The sequence below is a fragment of the Olea europaea genome, chromosome 15, assembly GCF_002742605.1.
Source record: "Olea europaea var. sylvestris chromosome 15, O_europaea_v1, whole genome shotgun sequence".
Taxonomy (NCBI): Eukaryota; Viridiplantae; Streptophyta; class Magnoliopsida; order Lamiales; family Oleaceae; genus Olea; species Olea europaea.
This window is the reverse complement of record NC_036251.1, coordinates 4,644,853-4,664,693: the sequence shown is the minus strand read 5'-3', so window position 1 is coordinate 4,664,693 and position 19,841 is coordinate 4,644,853. Positions and strand designations below refer to the sequence as shown.

Here is a 19,841-nt window from a genome sequence, read left to right as displayed (position 1 = left end):
AATAAATAAATAAATAAATATATATATATATATATATATATATATATAGTGTAAACTAAACAATGCAAAAAAAAAAAAATCAACTTTATGGATAATTGTTTTTTTTATCAATTTATTTATATTTCTTTTAATTCTTTTCTCTTCCAAATAAAACTTAATTTTCCAATTTTAAAGAAATAATATTTATATATTCTTTATTTGATTTTTTTTAACTTTCTTTTATTTTGTTTTTATTGTATTTTTTAAAATTGTTTTAAATTTCATGTTTATTTTTTTTTCAAGTGGGGGAACAAAAACGATGTCGTTTGTCTTAATATATATTTTATTACAGTGTACCTCCAAATTTACTGCGACATGCAATTTTCCATACTTCCCACCAAATCTCATCTTTTCACTCTAAGCTCAGTATATTTCTAAAATGTAAAGAGTTAGTTATAAGTAAAAAATTTACTTCAAGTTTTTTAAGTGTAATAAAAAAAATATCATTGTAATTAGTTATTATATGTAAAAATATATTAGCCGAAAAAAAAAATCTCTGTCTAATGTAGACAAAGTCTTCGTGCATGTTTTTTTAACTTTATAAATAATTGTTTTTTTATCAATTTAAATTTCTTTTTAATTCTTTTCTCTTCCAAATAAAACTTAATTTTTCAGTTTTAATGAAAAAATTTACTCGTAAGTTAAAAAAATTGAAGAGAAAATAATTAAAAAGAATGTTAAATTGAAAAAAAAATTATATATAGTGTAAATTAAACTATGAAAATAATAAAAAAATAAATAAATTTCTCTATGCACGGAGGCATAATGCAAATAAAAAAAAAATTATATCTAAAGGAGACTATTGTCTCCGTGCATGGAGACTTTGGGTCTCCGTGCACGGAGAGTTGGTGATTTTTTTATTTATTATTTTTTTTTATGGAAGCTAATATCTTTTTACTATATAACTAACTACAATGATTTTTTATTTTTATTTTTTTACTTTCATATAACTTGAAACAAACTTTTTACTTATAACTAACTCTTTATATTTTAGAAATATATTTAAAACTTTGAATTAATAGTTTTTTATTTATAATATAAGTAGCTTTTATAATTATAATTTTTTTTTTTTACTTTTAAATAACTTGAAGCAAATTTTCAGTAACTCAAATATACTTAAAACATTAAGTTGATATTTTTAGTTATATAATATATAAGTAGCTTTTATAACTATAAGTTTGTTTTACTCAGCTAGCAATTTTTTTATATCTTATTATTATTAGTATTTTTATTTTTTAATATTTTTACATAAAGAATTTTTTTTCTCATATTTATGAGACTTGATGAGAGGTATGAAAATTTGCGTATTACAGTAAATTTGGAGGTACACTGCATTATAAGATATATGCTAACAATTAAAAAGGATTTTAAATCGAAAAAAATATTTATAATATGAACAAAAGAAATGAAAAATAAATAAAGAAAAAATAAAAAACAAAAAAGAAATCACCATGCATCCTGCGATAATCCAATAAACCAAACAATTAGATTTCACCAAATATTTCAAATCTTCGACTAGTTTTGAAAAATCTACACTTTTGATGCTAATATCTTTAATTTGTTAAATCATTTAGTTTTTTTTATAATATGAAGAAAAAAAATTTGAATCATAGAACGAAAAGAATTTTAAATCAAACAAAAAATTATTTATAATATAAAGAATTTCATCTTTTTTTTTTTGAAACAATCTTCAAAAAATATAAAATAAAAACAAAACAAATTAAAAAAAAGAATGTTGCAAAAATTAAATAAAGAACATATAAATATTTTTAATTAAAATTGAAAAAATTAAGTTTTTCATAAAGAAAAAAGAATTAAAAAGCATTTTAAATCGAAAAAAAAATATTTATAATATGAACAAAACAAATAAAAAAAATAAATAAGAAAAAAATAAAAAAACAAACAAGAAATCTCCATGCATCCTGGAATAATGTAATGAACCAAACGATTAGATTTCACCAAATACTTCGAATCTTCTAGTAGTTTTGAAAAATCTACAATTTTGACGCTAATAAAAATACAATAAATACAAAATCCGTGCAACGCACGTGTCAAAGACTAGTCTTCTATATAAAATTAATTAAATAAAAAAAACTTCATCTTCCACTCTTACCCCATCCCCCATCCAAACCCCACCTCCACCTCCATCTCCACCCCAAAACCAAAACCTTGCTACCTGTCCTAACCTCCACCGCCACCCCTACCCTCCCTACCATCATCGCCACCACCTTTGCTACCATTTTCTCTACTGTCAAATAGAACCCAAATGAAAAATCAATCAAAATCGAACTATTTGATTTGGAAATGTGGATCCATCTCAACCTACAACCCCATCACCACCAAGCTAAGTTCAGGCGGCGAAATCACTGCCATCACCAAGTCGACAAGCCATATCTAAGGAAAGAACCACCACCACCACCACTATACGTTCACCTCCGCCGACAATCTACAACCACCAAACACTTTACCACAAACTCAATCAAAACCAAAAACCTATCTAGCAACCATCGCCACTACTGACCCAAACTGCCACCATCGCTACCAACTCACACTGCGACCCCCACCACCATTACCCACAACCACCAATACATGTAAATCCAAAAAATCCTAACACCACAAAGGAAAAAAGAACATATTCCCATTTTCATATCCAAATTCACTTGACCCAAATCAAGAAAATGAAAAAGAAGAAAAAACGTGAGATTTTTATTCCTTTTGACAAACTTGGCTCTGGGAACTCTGCATGGAATTTCAACTTCAATCTCAACGATAGAACATCACACTACCACCTCCCAAGTTGAAGCCAAACTCCTCGAAATCATTGAGATCAAGTTCGAGGTTGGGTATGGGTTGGGTGGCGCGAATGGGGATTGGTGGGGATGGTGTGGAAGATGATGATGTTTTATTATTATTATTATTATTATTATTATTATTTTTATTATTATTATTATTATTTTATTTTTATTTTTTTGACTTCCTTGATTAACTAATGGTCAAAAGGATGGATTTCATCTGTTTGGAGTCAAGATTCATATTTCTAAAAGAATAGGAACCTCCGTTTAAGATAAAGTATGAAAAAAAAAAATTTTAAAAAAGGTTAGGAACCGATACTGTAATTTTTCCTAAAGTAAAATATTAGAGTTGGACTATATTTTGAATTTAACTAAAACTTTATTCCACTAATTAAATTAATTGACTAATTAACGATATTTGTCAAATCCATTTGTCTAAATTAATTTATACGACTTTAATTGCTAAAAATTTGAAATATATTTATATATAGTATTATTTTAGAGATGACAACGGGACAGGTTTGGGGTGGAAAAATCCCATCCCGCCTCGCACCCTGCCTCGCCTTAGACGGGGCGGAGCAGGGGCAACTTTTTCCCTCATTTAATTTTTTATTTTTATTTTTTTTTTTACATTTTCAAAATTTTGAGTTATATTATAATTAAAGAATAAAATACAAATTTTAAATGGGTCTTTAGCAGGTAAATTATTTAGAAATAAAATTATATTTATTCTTTTCGTTTTCTTTTTTAATCTTCACGGGGCGGGTTCGGGAGCGCCCTGCCCTGTCCCGTCAACCCATTTGGGGCAAGGTTCGTCGGGACGGGATTTTTTGTCATCCCTATATTATATTATATTATGGAATGTTTGATAGGTATTTTTATGTAAAAATACATTTTAGAATAGTAAATTCATGTGAAATGTGTAGTTGAAAAATAAGAAAAGTTTTTGATTTACGTGTAATATTATTTTAATAAAAAATGTGTGGTTGAAAAGAAGAGAGAGAAAAAATACATTTTGAAAAAAATAGTGACCAAACGGGGCCTATACACAAGACATGATCTATGACTGCTTGTTGATTTGGTCGACTTGCCCTCGATGCTAATATGAGCACTTGTACTGAGTTCATGTTGGTCTTAATGTAATAACAAAGTTGACGGACTAGACATGTTTTACTACGTATCTATGCTTTTGTAATGTAGCGGGAACTCAAGACCAAGACTTCGTATTTAGACAAAGCATAGTGGAAATAGAGTCGTTTAAATCATGAAGTGCCCCATACTAAGTGTCTGCGGTTTAGATTTTTTATTTCCACTTAAGCATATGTAAATTATATTAGTATCTTTAGAATTTCAGTAAAGAATGGCTTGGTGGATCTTTTGCTATTACTTTGTTAGAAGATATTCCTATTTTGAATCATATTTTGGCTTGAATGGTATATTGGTTTCTAATTTATCCTTATTTATAGTCTCACATTCTTTCAATAAAATAATTTTGTACGTCGATTTATATTTGTTTTTCTACTTTTAACTACTCATTTTTAGATAAAAATCACTTTTAACAAAAATTATTCTAAAAAATTTTCTATCAAATTAATGGTGAGCCCTCGATCATATGCATGTAACGAATTTGTATGGTTAACTAACTCCACGTAAAACTCTCATTTATTGAAAGTGGATCAATTAGAGAAAAGAAAGCTTTTCGGTCATTGATTTGAAAAGTTAATTCCAATTCACGTCGAAATAAATTTTCATTATATTGTCATAAGCATTGGAAGTCAAATTAGTCAACATTGAAATCTAGCTATTCATGAATTAGAAAATGTTGTATTTTTCAACTTAAACATTGAAATTAAGTTTTGTGAGATGGATATCGAAGTGTAAAGGTGAGTTGGATTACGCAACGTTTGACGTTACCAGATAAATTTTTTTCAATTTCGTCTCCTATAAGAGAGAAAATATAAAATACTTAAAATTCTGTTATATTCAATATCCCATTTAGTTTTAAATATAAATGGCACACAACATCATTTTCTTTTGAATAATTCGACCCATTCTCGACTTTCAAAATTTGGATGGAACTATCGTCTACTATGTTTGACACCTCGGATTTAAGTTAGAGTGCGTTTGTTTGTTAATATTTTTTATTCATCAAAATTCCTATTTTTGTGCTATTTAATTGATATTTTTTTCATGAAAAATATTTTCCTTATTTTGATCAAGTAATCATATTTTCCATGAAAACAAAGAAAATATCTTTTTAAGGGGAGTAGATTTTTATTTTTTAGGTAATTTTCCTCTCTTTCTCTCTCATGTAGCTCCTCTCTCTCATCAACCCAGAAATAAAAAATGAATAAAAGTAACATTTTTTTGGATTGAAAATTAAATTAATCAAACACATTTAATCGACAAATTTCATATAAATAAATTCTAGACAATTTAATTGTTTAAAAGTTATAATCTTTCCATGTAAATTTCATGTTGCTAATCAAACAAACCCTTATTGATTATTGTTGTTTAAGGAAATCTTGCTTTTGACATTCATTTTGAACATCTTGATCGACATTCATTGACTTGTAAAAAATTTGGCCATCGATTTGAGATTGTCTGCTACGTCATAAAATGTCAACAAAACTGTCACATACTCAAAATTAATGATTAGACTTACTTAAAATTAACTATCAAATTGCTTACTACGTCATAAAATATCAACAAAATTATCACTTATTTAAATTAATGATCAAATTGCCTGTTCAATTATAAAACGTCAACAAACCTGTCACGTAGCAAAGCTCTATTATTTATGGATTATTATTGTTTGTAAGTTTTTCCGAGGTCTGGCAATTAATGCAAAATAAATTGTGAGGGGTACCCCTTTTTTTTTTTTTTTTTTTTTTTTTTTTTAAATGAACCACAAAACGCGATTTTAACATTTTTTTTTTTTTTTTTTAAACAATACTCCAGAAGCATCGCAAAAGAGTCATTTTGTACATTCTTCTGCTCGGAATTGGATGAATGGCGAAAGTTCCTCCAAAGCATGCTCGCGATCAATTTCAAGTAATCTCTTTCTCTCTTTAACATTTTTTTATATTGATGTCGATCAGTGTTGCTTTGTATGTACTTTTTTGAAATTTATTAAGTTTAATTTGTGCTTTACTAGGTTATTATTTTGAGCGTTTTAGTTTAATGGAATTAGTTGGATTACTTTCCAAGAGAACTAGAAACTGAACTCATAATTCTAAAAGAACTTACGAGTGAATGTATCGATGTTTCAAATTTTCAGTTTGTTTCATGCGTATTGTAATTTCCTTTAAATCTCAAAAATTGATTCTAATTTTTCCTTTGAATTCCTCCTTTATTTATCTAGTTACCGTCCATTTTTTCCTTTTTCTGCTCCGTTTTCATGTTATTCAATTGTAGAGGAAAAGGTTTCCATTTTCTTTTCCCGATTTTCGTACTATATATTTATTTTGTGATCATCTAATGAGAGAATGACTGAGAAATTTTATATGGTTTCTGTAATATTGTTCGTAAAAGATCACGGGTCATTGATTTTACTTCTTGATCAGGACTTCGAGGGGCTTTTGAATAACTTACAGGACTGGGAATTATCATTTAAGGACAAAGACAAGAGATTGAAATCACAATTTGTTGGCAAGGACAAGTTGGTATTGTTCAACCTATTCTGCTGTTTCCTTTTTTACTTTACGTCAAGTTTTTTCCCGAGAAATCTGTGAATACTTTGCTACTTTCATTTTAGAGTCTTCAGTATAGAATTGTTATTTATGTGCAACCAGATACCGCTCTGAAAATACTTGTCTTTAAAAACTTTGTAGGTTTTTTTTGGCTTTTTGCATGTTTGCTTTTGTTCGGAAGGGCTTATTGAAAATCATTTTCGCCCGAACTCATTTTCAACCACATATTCACTCCCTGAAATAACTTTGCACATGTGCCCATAACTTTTCCTATTTTTATACCATACATTCTTCAAAAAAATCATTTTTCACTTTAAATACTCTCCCCCAAACAAACACTATTATTTCAGATTGCTGTTTCTCATATTATGAACTTATTTTTCAAGGATCTTCCTGCTCAGAGACATAGCATGAACAGTGCTAGTCAACATTCTAATGGCACGGGAGTTAACGAGAAACCACCAATGGGTAAAACTACGGCTTTGGATAATTTAGGTTCTGGCAGACAATATGATTATATGAAGGACTATGATGCAATCCATCGTTTATCAGATGGCTTAATGGAAGAAGAAGCTGTGGATGCCAATTCAGAAAAAGAGTTGGTATGATATGCTGTGTCTGTGAACAAGTTCGGTTATTATGGTGACGGGATGCCTAGCTTCCATTTTATGCTGATCTCTTTTTCTATATCATTTTTCAGGGTAACGAGTTTTTCAAGCAAAAGAAGTTTAATGAAGCAATAGATTGCTACTCTCGAAGCATTGCTTTCTCACCAACTGCAGTAGCTTACGCAAACAGGGCAATGGCTTATATCAAAATCAAGAGGTATTTTCTATTTATTCTGCATATAATTTATGAATTTTGCAATGAACAAGATGGTTACTCTTTTAATTTATTGATTAGATTCCAGGAAGCGGAGAATGACTGTACAGAGGCCTTAAATTTAGATGACCGCTACATAAAGGCATATTCTCGCCGATCAACAGCTAGAAAAGAACTTGGAAAACTAAAAGAATCCATTGATGGTATAACCAAATTGATATACTAAATATCTTTTCAATCATTTTGCTCATATGCTCTGGCTGAAATAGTTATAACCCAATGCAGACACTTCATTTGCTTTGAGGTTGGATCCACACAACCAAGAGATCAAGAAGCAGTATGCAGAACTCAAATCTTTGTTGGAGAAGGTATAAATCTTATCTTTGCCTAGTCCAAATGCTGTTATTTCTAATTTTTGCAATAAGATATAATCATTGGCTCATCGTAGGAAGTTTTATTGTGGCTTTCATGGATTAGTTAAAATTTTAGAATTTTTTTATTGCTTAATTTGATGGTGTTCAAAGTGCTGGAAAAATTTCACCTTGGAGCATCTGCAGGGATACTATGATTGTGGTGCATGGTTCATTTAAAATACATGGAATGTCATTTTATGTTACTAATTGTAAAAATTAACAATTGTTTATTAGTCTACCTTATGCCATTGACAATCCTATGGAGAAACTGGAAGCATGTTCTATCTGTTATTTGCAACACCAAGGGGAAAAAGTGCCTTGCTAATATGTTGGGTGGTTATAGAACGCCTAAGGATATGAAAATCTTGGCTTCTATTAAGAATGTGACCTAGCTGATGGAGAAACATAAAATTTATAGATTGATTGATTTTGTATTAAGATTGTTACGTATACAATTGAAGGTGCATACCCTATTTTGAGTACAAAAAGAAAGGGGAAAGAATATTATATGCCTCCGTTGTGCATTTCGTAGAATTATTTTTCAAGTAACTGTGGGAATCGATAAAAAAGTTGAAAATTCATTTGGCGGATATGCAGAATCTGTATTTTGAAATTGAAGTTGAGGATAACTAATCTACAAGAATGGTACGACGGTTATTCAGGACTTTTGTGCACAATTATGCAAAAATTTTAAGTACTGGCTGAAACAAGTCTTTGAATAGTTTGCAGAACAAAATCACTTTTTGATGGCCTAACAGTTGAAACATTTTCAACATATAAAGCATGTGGAACATATTTCAGGCAAAACTTCGGAGAAATAAGTGTTCTCAAAAATTTGTTCTGTAAGCATAAGGTCAGTCTCTTATAATCCTTGTAACAAAACATGTATAATATGTAAAGCAGAGTCCTCTAAGCCCATCAGTTATAGACAGAAACAGGAAAGGTCATTTTAGGGCCGTTCATGTCGAGGTCTATCATTGAAGATGGGATGGTATTAGGTTATGAGGCTTCAGTGTGGTGGTAAGGCTTTGATGCTCAAAAGACGAGAAGAATTTCTTGGTAGTGAAGAAGTGGAAGTAGTGTTTTGGTAACCTGAGGTGGTTTGGTGAAGAAAGACATTCCTCCCGACTGTCATATTATGTGAAGCAAAAGAATATCTACTATAATGCTTTGATGCACATTCCATAGTTTCTCCTCATGCCATCTTTACTCTTCTGAAGCTTCCTTTTGCAGGCTGTAAAGCTTCGAGGTTTTCAATGTAGCTAAAATGCTGTAATATTGATGCTTTATCCTTAACCTTTTTTGTTCTTGTTAAAGTCTTCTTCTGGACAATTGTTGCTGCTCGTTCTTTATACATTTCTTTTTTTTATCTATTGTTGTTGCATTTACTCTTGTAGGAGATTCTTAAGAAGGCATCTGGCGTAGCAGGAGGTTCTTCGCAAGGAGTACAAAGAGAGGGAAAGTTGAAGGTAGAAAAGAGCAAATCTATACACAAGGTCCAATCTGTTTCACCAAGTTCTCCTGCAGGAGTGGCTGAGGTTCTAAAGGATAATTCCAAGGTCTGAACAACTGCAGTTTACTTATTTTCACCTTTTACCAGTTATCTTTTGAAGAATTAGTTTACTATGTATTAAAAGAATCACGAATTAGGTGCCTATTGAGGCTGCTACAGGGTCCAACTTTTGGTTAGGTAACGAAAGAATGTAATGTCTTAGGCGCGGTTAAGCAACGTCCTGATTCTACTTTTTGGCATTTTGGTATTGGGTTCACTATGAACACTACAAAGTTGTAACATACCTATGAGCAATTTTTTGTTATTGTTTGTCTAGAAAATATTTAAATTATGAAGAGGTTTATTTTTAATGGCAGATCCGTGGACTAAAATAGAATTATAAGTTGTCAATCTTATACTTTGGTTCTCTCTCTTAAAGCTACTTTTTTAAATTATGAAGAGGTTTATTTTTGAATGGTAGATTCAGGGACTAAAATAGAATTATTATTTGTCCATCGTATACTCTGGTTCTGTCTTATAAAGCTACTTATCTGAATTATGTGTTTATTTATCTTTTTGAACTTCAAAAATTTGTTGGCAGGATAGAGAAGGTGGTGCAGAGACATCCATGGAGGTCGAAAGCAGCAGACTCAGAACCCATAGAGCTGATATGAACACTAGTTTTGGGAATGTAAAGGTTTATTTTGAGATCCTTGCTTTGATGGACAAGCTTTACTTATAGTGTATATCCTGTGTGGTTTCGAAGTGGTATAGATAGATAATATAATGAACCAAAACGGATAGTGTCGGACATGCCAACACGTAATTTTTCAAAAAAATATCGACACTGCACATCATCAACTCATTAATTATATTCTTTAAAATTCTTTATTTACATAGCTCATTGATTAAATTCTTGAAAATTCTTTATTTACATAGTATAATTTTAGTTTGTATTTGTTATTTATCTTTCTTGTTGAGGTCTTTTAAATAAGATTACTTATTTGTTATTTAATAATAACTTTGAGTTAAAAATGTATAATATATCTGTAAAGAAAGAAACATGATCATAGTAGAGTGTCTAAGGAGTGTTGAAATTCTGTTCTTGTTCGACACGTGTTGGACATGGACATGCTACTTTATTTAAAGCGTCCGTACAACAGAGAATAGATATATGATTATACTTTATTAAAAGAAACCTTAATTTTTCTCTTGTTCTGCTCTTTCATTGATTTATTGTCAAACCTTTGGAGAACTATAAAGCATAATTAGAAAATTTCTGGCTTTCCAAGATCTGAAGAGAGCATCGGTGTTCCCTAGCCATCTTTAGGTTATTACTTTAGGACAAACCTTTTCTACCATTTCGCATTGTAGGAGTATAGCAGAAAGTGGAACTTGGGCGGAGAATTGCAGTGGCATGGGGAAGGAGGGGGGACATCATGAATTAATTATTCAATATGGAATTTTAGGAGTGTGATATGAGATTTATGGTGGCCAGCTTAAGGGCATTACGACGATGAGCATTAATTCAAGGGAAGTACTTTCTAGTTAGAAAGCCAAAGGACTTTCAGGCTTTGTTGTTCTAATAGGGTTCTACTGATGCATGTTGTGTTCCTGGTCTGAGGACAAAACATCTTTTGTCAGAACTCTCAGTAACATGTAAGGTTTTCCTCCTATTCTGAACTAAGATTCAAAATTGCTTGATGGATGAATGGATGTGCAAATAAAACGAAGACGAGTTCAGAAATTTGCTACCTTGCCAAAGAAGACCATTGGATGGAGAAGTTGGTCAAATTATGGGAAATCTCTTAATGTTTACCAAAATTTGCTAGAAATATAGAATGACTGGCATGCACATATGCACTCATATTCCAATATTTGATGCTTGACTGGATTGATGTGTGCTGCATTTTGACTAAAAAGATTAACGCTGAATGCCCACACAACACCCTATTAGTGGTGCACTGCCCTTGATCATCCAAACAGGAAAAGAACCATAAGGCCACATGTCATAAATGTTAGTGAATCAAATCATTTATGTAGAAGGTAACTCTTGAAGTTGTTGGGATTTATTTGTAATAAGAAATTGTCTGCAATTCAAAAGGTCTTATCATAAACTTCCATTTACCTGGGCAATAGATGCATAGGTAGCAATCCATTCTATAGTTCTTCTCATTACCACCCATGGGTTTTGATGGGCATACCATGATGATATATGTTGAACACAAGCCCTGATTAAGTCATTCTTTTAATAGCTCAAGAACTAATATATAGGGCTGTAATGCAAACAAATAATAGGTCCTATTCTGTGCTTTTTTGGGGTAAAAATATTGCTACACTACAGTATGGAGACCTGTTTTTAATTTTGTAAACAATACCTCTTAAGTTAGCCTTTTTAATTTCTTAAAAAATGAAAATGAGAACTAAGCTATATATTCGGAATTAACTCTAAACAAGCATAATAAAGATTGTACTTCTTCATTTTATTATGATTAGCAAGTAATCTATCCATGGGCAGAAAAACATACGATGAGATGCTATGAGGAGTGTCTTGGCAGTTAAAGTCAAAAGTATTTTATGATTTCAGAAAAACATACGATGAGGCATCATTAATCGGTTCAATTCTATGATGTCTAGGTTTGAAGTAAAACATGGTCATGCTGTTTCTATCTGATATTAATAAATATAGATTCAGATAGTGAGGACAATTTGTGTCATATTTGCTTTTAGATAAAATATATCATGGTTATAACATAGGGTCTTGGTGTCAAATTTCCTTCTCTCTCACACATGGGTAATCTGTTCTTATTAAAACTCTTTGTAGATTGAACACAAAAATGGCGAGCAAGAGTTGAAGGCATCAGTGCAGGAGCTTGCTGCCAGAGCTGCTAATCTTGCCAAGGCTGAAGCTGCGAAAAATATTTCCCCTCCAAATTCAGCTTATCAGTTTGAGGTTTCTTGGCGAGGACTATCGGGTGATCGAACTCTACAGGCTCATTTATTGAAGGTCAAAATATTACGCTGTCATTTTCTCTGCCTTTCTTCTTCTTTCTTTATTTTTGTATTTATTTATTTTTTTCCAAGTTAAAGGTGCAATTTGTGTTGGACTTCACACACTTGTATAGCTGTCATTTTTCTCAGAAGAAGGAATTTTCCCCCAGTGATGGTAGCCTCTGAGGATGATGATAGTTGAAATTATACAATATTTCCTGTAGTAATAAAGTTTAGTTGTTGAAATGCGACCTATTCCATTTATGACAAAACAGAAATGGATACCATGAAGTGCCAAAAATAAAGAAAAAGATCATTTGATACATGGCTTCTTATTGTTGGTTTTTTGTATTTTGTAAATTTTGAAATATAAATGTGTTTTCCACTTATCAGGTGACACCAGCAACTGCATTACCAGGGATATTTAAAAATGCTTTGTCTGCTCCGATGCTTGTTGACGTTATTAGGTGTATTGCTACCTTTTTCACGTAAGTTATTTAGTTTTTATCATATATTGGTGGAATCTTCATGCTCGTAGTTGTAATTAAATGCTAACATATATTTGATTATTCTGTTTGGCAGGGAAGATATGGATTTAGGTGTAAAATACTTGGAGAACTTAACCAAGGTCCCCAGATTTGACATGGTTATCATGTGCCTTTCACCATCGGATAAGGCTGGTATGTCTATGTGCAAATTCTCTGTTATGTAATTCCATGGACTATATGTTGTCTATACTGTAGCCAAGGTCAAGCTATATTTTTCAGTGCCTTCAAATCATAACTGCTGGCGCTACGTTAATAATAACTATTTGTCAGTTCTAGTTTTATTTTCAGTTCTAGTTTTATTTTCTTACATTAATTGATAACTAATTTTACAAACCACCTCGTGAGTGATTCATCTGTTCTTACGAGATTTATGCTGGCCTTTATTTTAATCTAATATTTTTTATTTTTTTTTTTATTTTTTTTTTGTGTGCGCGCGCGCGTGAAGTAAAATGAAGGTTGTTAAAATATTGGACAAGTAAGAATACATATAATTGGGGTTTCACTTTGGGGAGAATGCATTGCTGGATTCACATTTTACCAACCTGTACACCATACACACACAAGTTCAGATGGAGACGTGTTAGGACTTGAGACTGAATCTAATGGTGTCTATAATTACACGTGGTACTGAATCTAATCTTTAATTCAAATCTCAAACATCCACATCAACAACTAGATGATTGTCACATCATATTATGGACACCATTATGTGCAATAATTATGTACAAGTAAAATTTTCCTACTTTGTTAGAGAGAGCTTTTAATTGGACTGGTGTTAACAAGATGAACATTCTCTATATGAAAAGGTCTCAAATCTGGTTTTCATAGAGGTTCATGTCTAGGATTTAGTTCCAATTCAGTACATTTGTTTGCATTAGCTAAGGGCATTCCATTGAAGAGTAGACGGTAGACTAGTATTTGCAAGTTCGGCTTCTTTGAGATTTCACTTCATATCCATTTAACTGAACTGGATTTCCTCTTAAATCAGATCTTTGGAAGATATGGGACGAAGTCTTCAGCAAGGGTACGTCGGAATATGCTGAGAATCTTGGTAATTTGCGCTTAAAATATGGCGTAAAACAATGATGGAGTTGTGCTTTGGAGGATGGATTTCATTTCTAAGGTCTGCCTGTTTCGAGCAATTTCTTCAAGGAGAAACTTGTCAGGTGTTGGAGTCGGAAAACAATATATCGATGTTTTTTAGCACGGAGTACCTTGTTGCTTGCAGTTGTATGATGATATTTCTTAATTTAATATTCTACTTTGCCAGAAATCATTAGGCTGTACACGGGATCCCATGAAATATGTGGATAACAAATGGGTACTAGTTAATAATGTATGATGAAATTATTGTATGATTTTAACTGGACTAGATAAAAAAAGAAAATTATTAGTCAAAAAAATAGTTGTTAAAATCGGACCGAACTGGTTGGTCTGGCTTGTGAATCCACGAACAAGATTGTGGTCTGGTCCAATTGCTCTAATTGGTACATTTAGCAAAAAAGGGAAAATTAGGCCCGTTACTCTAAAGTAAGAAATTAGAATAGTATTATAGGCAACTTACAAAAATACCCTTAAAATTAGGGGTTTTTTGAAAATTTATACAAAAAGTTTTTCTGAGAGTAAAACATACTGCCTAAAATTAAAAAATGGCATGATGTCACTTTTTTCCTTTTATAATAATTATCACTTTAAAAAGGAAAAAGTAAACCTTTTTTCACTTTTAAAAATTTAATATTACTTTTTTATTAAAAAAATAATATGTAACCTCATTTTTATTAAAAAGTGATGTTTGTCACTCAAAAGTGATAGAAATTTCAAGAAGACGATTGTAAAAAGTGACAAAATTCAAAAAAAGTAATAGAAATTTAAAAAAAAAGTGACACAAATTTAAAAAGTTATATAGATTCAAAAAAAGTGACAGAAAATAAAAAGGGACACTTTTCCATATTCTTCTTGAGTAAACACTCTGCATGTTTCAATCTAATTGATTCAAAGTTTTCATTTTCATACGTATTAAAAAAAACATGGTTATGTTCAAATTTTCAAAAAAAAATGTACACATATACATCTAATTAATTGCTCCAATGAGACTTTTTTTTAGACACATTTTCCTTAAACAAACACATTGTATACATCAATCTAATTGATTAAAAACTATCTTTTATGTATTAGCATAAAACAAGGCTTGAATTTGTATGTTCAAGTTTTTAAAAATGCACATGTATACACATCTAATTAATTTCTCAAATGAGATAGTGTGACTTTTTTTATAATGTCATTTTTTCATATTCTCCTTTCGTCAGACACTTTATATACATCAGTTTAATTGATTCAAAGTTAATTTTTCATATGTATTGACAATCAATATCTTCTCAAGTTCAAGAATGTTACTTTCAAACATATTTCGAATCACAATAGCAAAATCATAAAAGTGAACTTCATAAATGTCAATTTTTTACATTATAAGTTTCAAACCTAAATACATTGCCAACAGGCTTTTTGCTCCTCGTTTAAGTTCCTTCAACTAATGGAGACCAATTTGCTACCTCTTCAAACATCTATACTCCAACAGTAATCCCAAAAAGAAACAGGTACCTCACCCCCTTCATCATCTATATGTTCACAATCCTTACTCATTTAAAACATAACTACAGAATCCCCATTCAAGACAAAATTCACGACAAGACACTATCTAATCGGCTGTGTACTTCATCGTGCACGCGAATAGCACCAGAGATGACCAAATCGAAACCGAGCGGGAAATATATAAGCATTGTTAGCTTGAACTTACACAGAGAATGATTCTCAGTCTATAATTCTCCACAAATCAAAGTCGAACATATATGTTACATGGCCAGGAACATAAGTTTTGCCATTGTATTCTACAGGGTCGAATAGACTTCCACTTGCGAAAATTGCACGACCTTTGTTGAAACAAGATGGAAAATACAAGGAGAAGTTAATTTTATCATCATAATAGCCATCTCTAGAAAATCTTAGTACTTATCAGACCTCAGTCCATGAGTAAGCTTCTTCAGTACTGCACTCAACTTGAGAGGTTGGATTAGAAATAGCCATGATAAGAGGTTGTTGTGTATCATGTGAACTGTGATTAGATAAATCTATGTAAAACACCATTGTGGGGAGGGGGAGAGAACCTTATTGAAAGTAGCTGTAGGAGGAGAGGCAGTGGAGCTCAAGGATTTTGGTGACAGTGTTGGGGGTGATGATTTGGGGCTTCCTAAGGCTTTGGTTGGGGTGGGCTAAGCATATTAATTACGGGATTTAAGATTTTAATTAAGGGAAAAATTCATATGTATGGTGTATTGTTTACACCAATTCACAAATCAGGTACAAAATTTAAAAATTTAAAATTCAGGTTTCTGTATAATAAAATTGAAAATATTTATTAATTAAATATAATAAAGTCACAGTTACACGATTAATGGTAACAAATTGATAATTATTGATCACAAATTTACTTATTGGTCACATATCATTCAATTAATTGGTTACAGATTATTTCGAGGTCACAATTAAAAAATTTTGTAGGTCACAGATTATTTCAAGGTCACGGATAAAAAATTTACATGTTACAAATTATTTCATTGATCACAGATCAAAAAAATTACAAATCACAGGATCACATATGTTCAAATTTATTGGTCACATATTACAAATAGTTGGTCACATTTACCAAATACCCCTACCGCAGATTTTGATCCAGCACCAATTTTGGTCACAAATCACCACCACGAAATTGCCACTTGCACCACACCATTGACTGCAATGTACCAACACCAATTTAACAAAAAAACCACCATCACCCTCGTCGCCTACACCGCACCACCACCAATTCAAATTGTGCATAGTTAACACCACCACCAATCAGATCATACCAGCACCACCATCACCCCCGCCACCCATCCCATCCACAACCACCGTCGCCACATCCATGACCACCATCACCGCCTTACCATCGCCAACCAACATCACAGTCACCATCACCCAAAAAGTAAGAGAAAACTCACCATCACCGCACCCAAACTCCCATCCAAAACCACCATCACTAGAACATCCACCCACCAGATCCAATAACCTCCACCACATTGTCAAAACCATCGCCGCTAGAACCACCACCACAACCACACATCACCACCAACTCAACAGATACAATCGCTGAGACCATCGCATCACCATCCAAATCCACCGCAGCTAGAATTACAACTTACCAGATCCAATTACAACCACCACATCACCAAAACCACCGTCTGCGAAATGGACTCTGTAAGTGCAATAGATAGAATGATCGCTGCAACCATTAATGACACAATTTTTATCTTACCGCTTTGGAAGCTAATATCTGTAATAAGCCAGGATGATGACTCGAAGGAATAGCAAGTTGCTACTTCATCACCACCTCAACAGTTCCAATTGACTGTGAGCACTGCGAAACTATCCAAAGGATCTTATCAACTGTAGTCACAGTGGCATCACTGCACTTGCTACGAACCACCAACTCCATTAGCACTACCACAATCCACTAACGCCATTAGCAGCACCTATTGCGCACGACAGCGCAATGAATGGCAACATCGCTGCACGCAGAGTGATAGAGAGGCAAATTTTTGCAAGCAGTGCGATTAGAGACTGCACCATCTCTAGATCGCAGCAGCATCGTCGAGGGTGCTCTCCGCGACGGCTTCCAACTTCGACTTCCGTCATTGTTGAAGTTTCTGTTACTCATCATTGAAGAGAGTAAAAAAGAGAAAATGGGATAAAATGATTTAGGGATTTCTCGTGGGTGTTGAATTTAGAATATAATTATTAATAATAAAATATTAAATTATTACATGATTTCTGGTTAAATTTGTTTCATACCTGATTTTTGAGGTGTGATCTTTACATACAATGGTGTAATTTTCCCTTTAATTAATTTTAAAAGTATTATTCTAATTTGTTAGTTTTGGAGGTATTAGGCCTAATACTATTAATACTAATTAAAATGTTTAATCTCGTAATTAATATGCCCAAATCCACTCAAAACCCAAACACAATGCAATGCCCACCACTGATTATAGACAAAAATCTCAAAATCGCCACAAAATCCACAACTCAAGTTTCTTTGTACGAAAAACATAGGGTGAAAAAACAATCGCCAACCAGCGAATCATTCCATGGTGGCTTTGGTGTCTCCAATTGATAACTATTTCGTCCTCTATAGACTTTTTCTTGAAGTTTTCGCTTTACTGTGCACCATTAACGGTAAGAGCTATTGATCTAGTCCTTCATTTTTCTTTTTCTCTTGAAATATGAGTATTCGATTGGGGTTTTGATACAATTACCTTTTATCGTTTGAAATTTTAAAGGTCTCAGATGATTGTAAAGTTCTATTAGCTTCTGCTAGTATAAATTGAGAAGGAACGACAAAAGTTACAGATATAACTGAGGATTTTAAAGATGCAACTCGGCTTGTGGCACTGGGTTTGGGATATAATGAGGTTCTTTTTCTTTGTGATGTTTGTTATTTTTCAATCAATGTGAGATCAGTCGGAATTTTTGCTATATTTTTCCATTGACAATGTATATGGTGGCTTAAGATTGGAATTTAAAACTTTTTCAACACAATTATAATTACTTTGTGAGGTTTGACAGTCGAGTTTTGTTTTGTGTAAAATGCTATGTGGATATTTGTTTATGAAATGCTATGAAAATTCTCCTATGTGATCTTTCTTTATTTCTTCAATCTTGATATACAGAGTTGATTGCAAAACGTTCTTTATGTATTATTTGCTGTACTATAGTTTTGTTTTAGAAGAGAAATACTGCAATGTGATTACTTATTAGAATGGGCATCTGCATATAGAGTTCATTTGCTTACCATGGTGAAGTGCTGTTTTGGTACTTTGACTAAATTCTATTTGACATGTCATGGGTGAATATGATGTCTGGTTTTAAAGCTAGCGTCAAGGTGTAATAATAGTTGGTACTATGCCCTTGTTTACTACAATTGGTGATGTTGAATACTAATTTGTTTTCACTTAGCTAGTGCTTACTGCAATATGTTCAATACTAAATATTAGTTGCTAATACTGATCTTGTGATTACGTTCGCGTATCTGACAACACAAATGGTATTACAAAATTCTCGTGCTGCATTTTATCTTCATTTTATTGTAGTTTTTATGCCTTGGTGATATTTTGTACTCGTTCAGTGTAATTTTGGTATGGATATCAGGTTTAGGAAATATTGTTGAGGCGTTGATCAAGAAATTGAACATATCGAAAGAGAGGGGGGTCCTAGGTCTCCAAGGGAACTACTGCAAAGTACTGGGAGAAGCCCACTAAGCAAAGCCCAAATCGCAGCCCCTGTTTTATCTTGCAGCCCCGTTGTATTGTTGGTTATTAGATTGAAGCAAAGCAGCTCCTGTTTCTTGTAACTTTTTGTATAGAGCAAGGTTGTAACTCTCCTGTCTTTATCCTTGTTCCTAGTCTAATTGTCCCTTTTTAGTTCAAGTATGAAAACTTTTGAGAAAGTGTGAAATATTATGTCGAACAAGTATTTAAGAAAGAATGAAAAAGAAGTCGTTTTTGTTTTGGTTGGACAATAGGTGCGATGAGGCCTCTGATTCAAGTCGAGTTGATGCGTTGTTGTTTATTTCTATAACAAATGATTTCTTACTAGAATAGAATTGATACTTAATACAAATATCATGTTTTGGTGCTTGTATTTCCTTTTATGAGGTCTCAATTGAAAACAAAGGTTAGTGTTTTATGTGACGTTTTGAGTGACCTTTTGCTCGAAGGGTTGGCCTTAGTAGAGGTGGAGTGATGGTGGTGGTGGAAGAGTGGCTGAATTTACATAAAACAATATATATTTAAGGTTTTGATCAATGTTTTGTCACTTTTTTTAGCTTGTCACTTTTTCGAATGGGAATTTGCATAGATGTCCCTCCATTATCAATTGCCAAAAAATTTGTCATTTTTTTGAAAATGTACTAAAAAATATCTTATTTTGGGTGCAAATTGTCCACGATACCCTAGTAATAA

The 19,841-nt window shown here is 32.2% G+C and overlaps 1 protein-coding gene and 1 long non-coding RNA gene across 8 annotated transcripts; both read left to right on the top strand.

Annotated features, from left to right (window-relative positions):
* The first annotated feature begins 5,753 nt into the window (after positions 1-5,753).
* Positions 5,754-14,158, top strand: LOC111409895 (RNA polymerase II-associated protein 3). Of its 7 annotated transcripts, none has more exons than XM_023039999.1 (13): positions 5,754-5,885; positions 6,398-6,496; positions 6,925-6,991; positions 7,076-7,125; positions 7,224-7,348; positions 7,427-7,548; positions 7,631-7,713; positions 9,156-9,317; positions 9,852-9,947; positions 12,075-12,257; positions 12,635-12,729; positions 12,824-12,921; positions 13,778-14,158. In XM_023039999.1, the coding sequence occupies exons 1-13, from the start codon at positions 5,844-5,846 to the stop codon at positions 13,873-13,875; spliced, it is 1,320 nt and encodes a 439-aa protein (XP_022895767.1). In that variant the 5' UTR covers positions 5,754-5,843; the 3' UTR covers positions 13,876-14,158. The 7 variants fall into 7 exon arrangements, with proteins under 7 accessions (XP_022895767.1, XP_022895766.1, XP_022895765.1 ...); XM_023039998.1 differs by having other exon boundaries at positions 6,910-6,991; XM_023039997.1 differs by adding an exon at positions 11,718-11,720 and having other exon boundaries at positions 6,910-7,125; positions 9,852-9,941; positions 12,096-12,257.
* A 3,694-nt stretch (positions 14,159-17,852) lies between these two features.
* LOC111409894 lies at positions 17,853-19,307 on the top strand. Its single transcript, XR_002705570.1, has 2 exons — positions 17,853-18,057; positions 18,162-19,307. It is a non-coding gene; the product is annotated as an uncharacterized LOC111409894 (long non-coding RNA).
* The last annotated feature ends 534 nt before the right edge of the window (positions 19,308-19,841 follow it).

Excerpts from the sequence above, each read along its gene's own strand:
- LOC111409895 (XM_023039992.1), top strand. The coding sequence starts at position 5,844 with ATGGCGAAAGTTCCTCCAAAGCATGCTCGCGATCAATTTCAA. Across the intron at positions 7,126-7,223 it reads CCAATTCAGAAAAAGAGTTG|GGTAACGAGTTTTTCAAGCA; the intron begins GTATGATATGCT and ends ATCATTTTTCAG. Across the intron at positions 12,258-12,634 it reads TACAGGCTCATTTATTGAAG|GTGACACCAGCAACTGCATT; the intron begins GTCAAAATATTA and ends TCCACTTATCAG.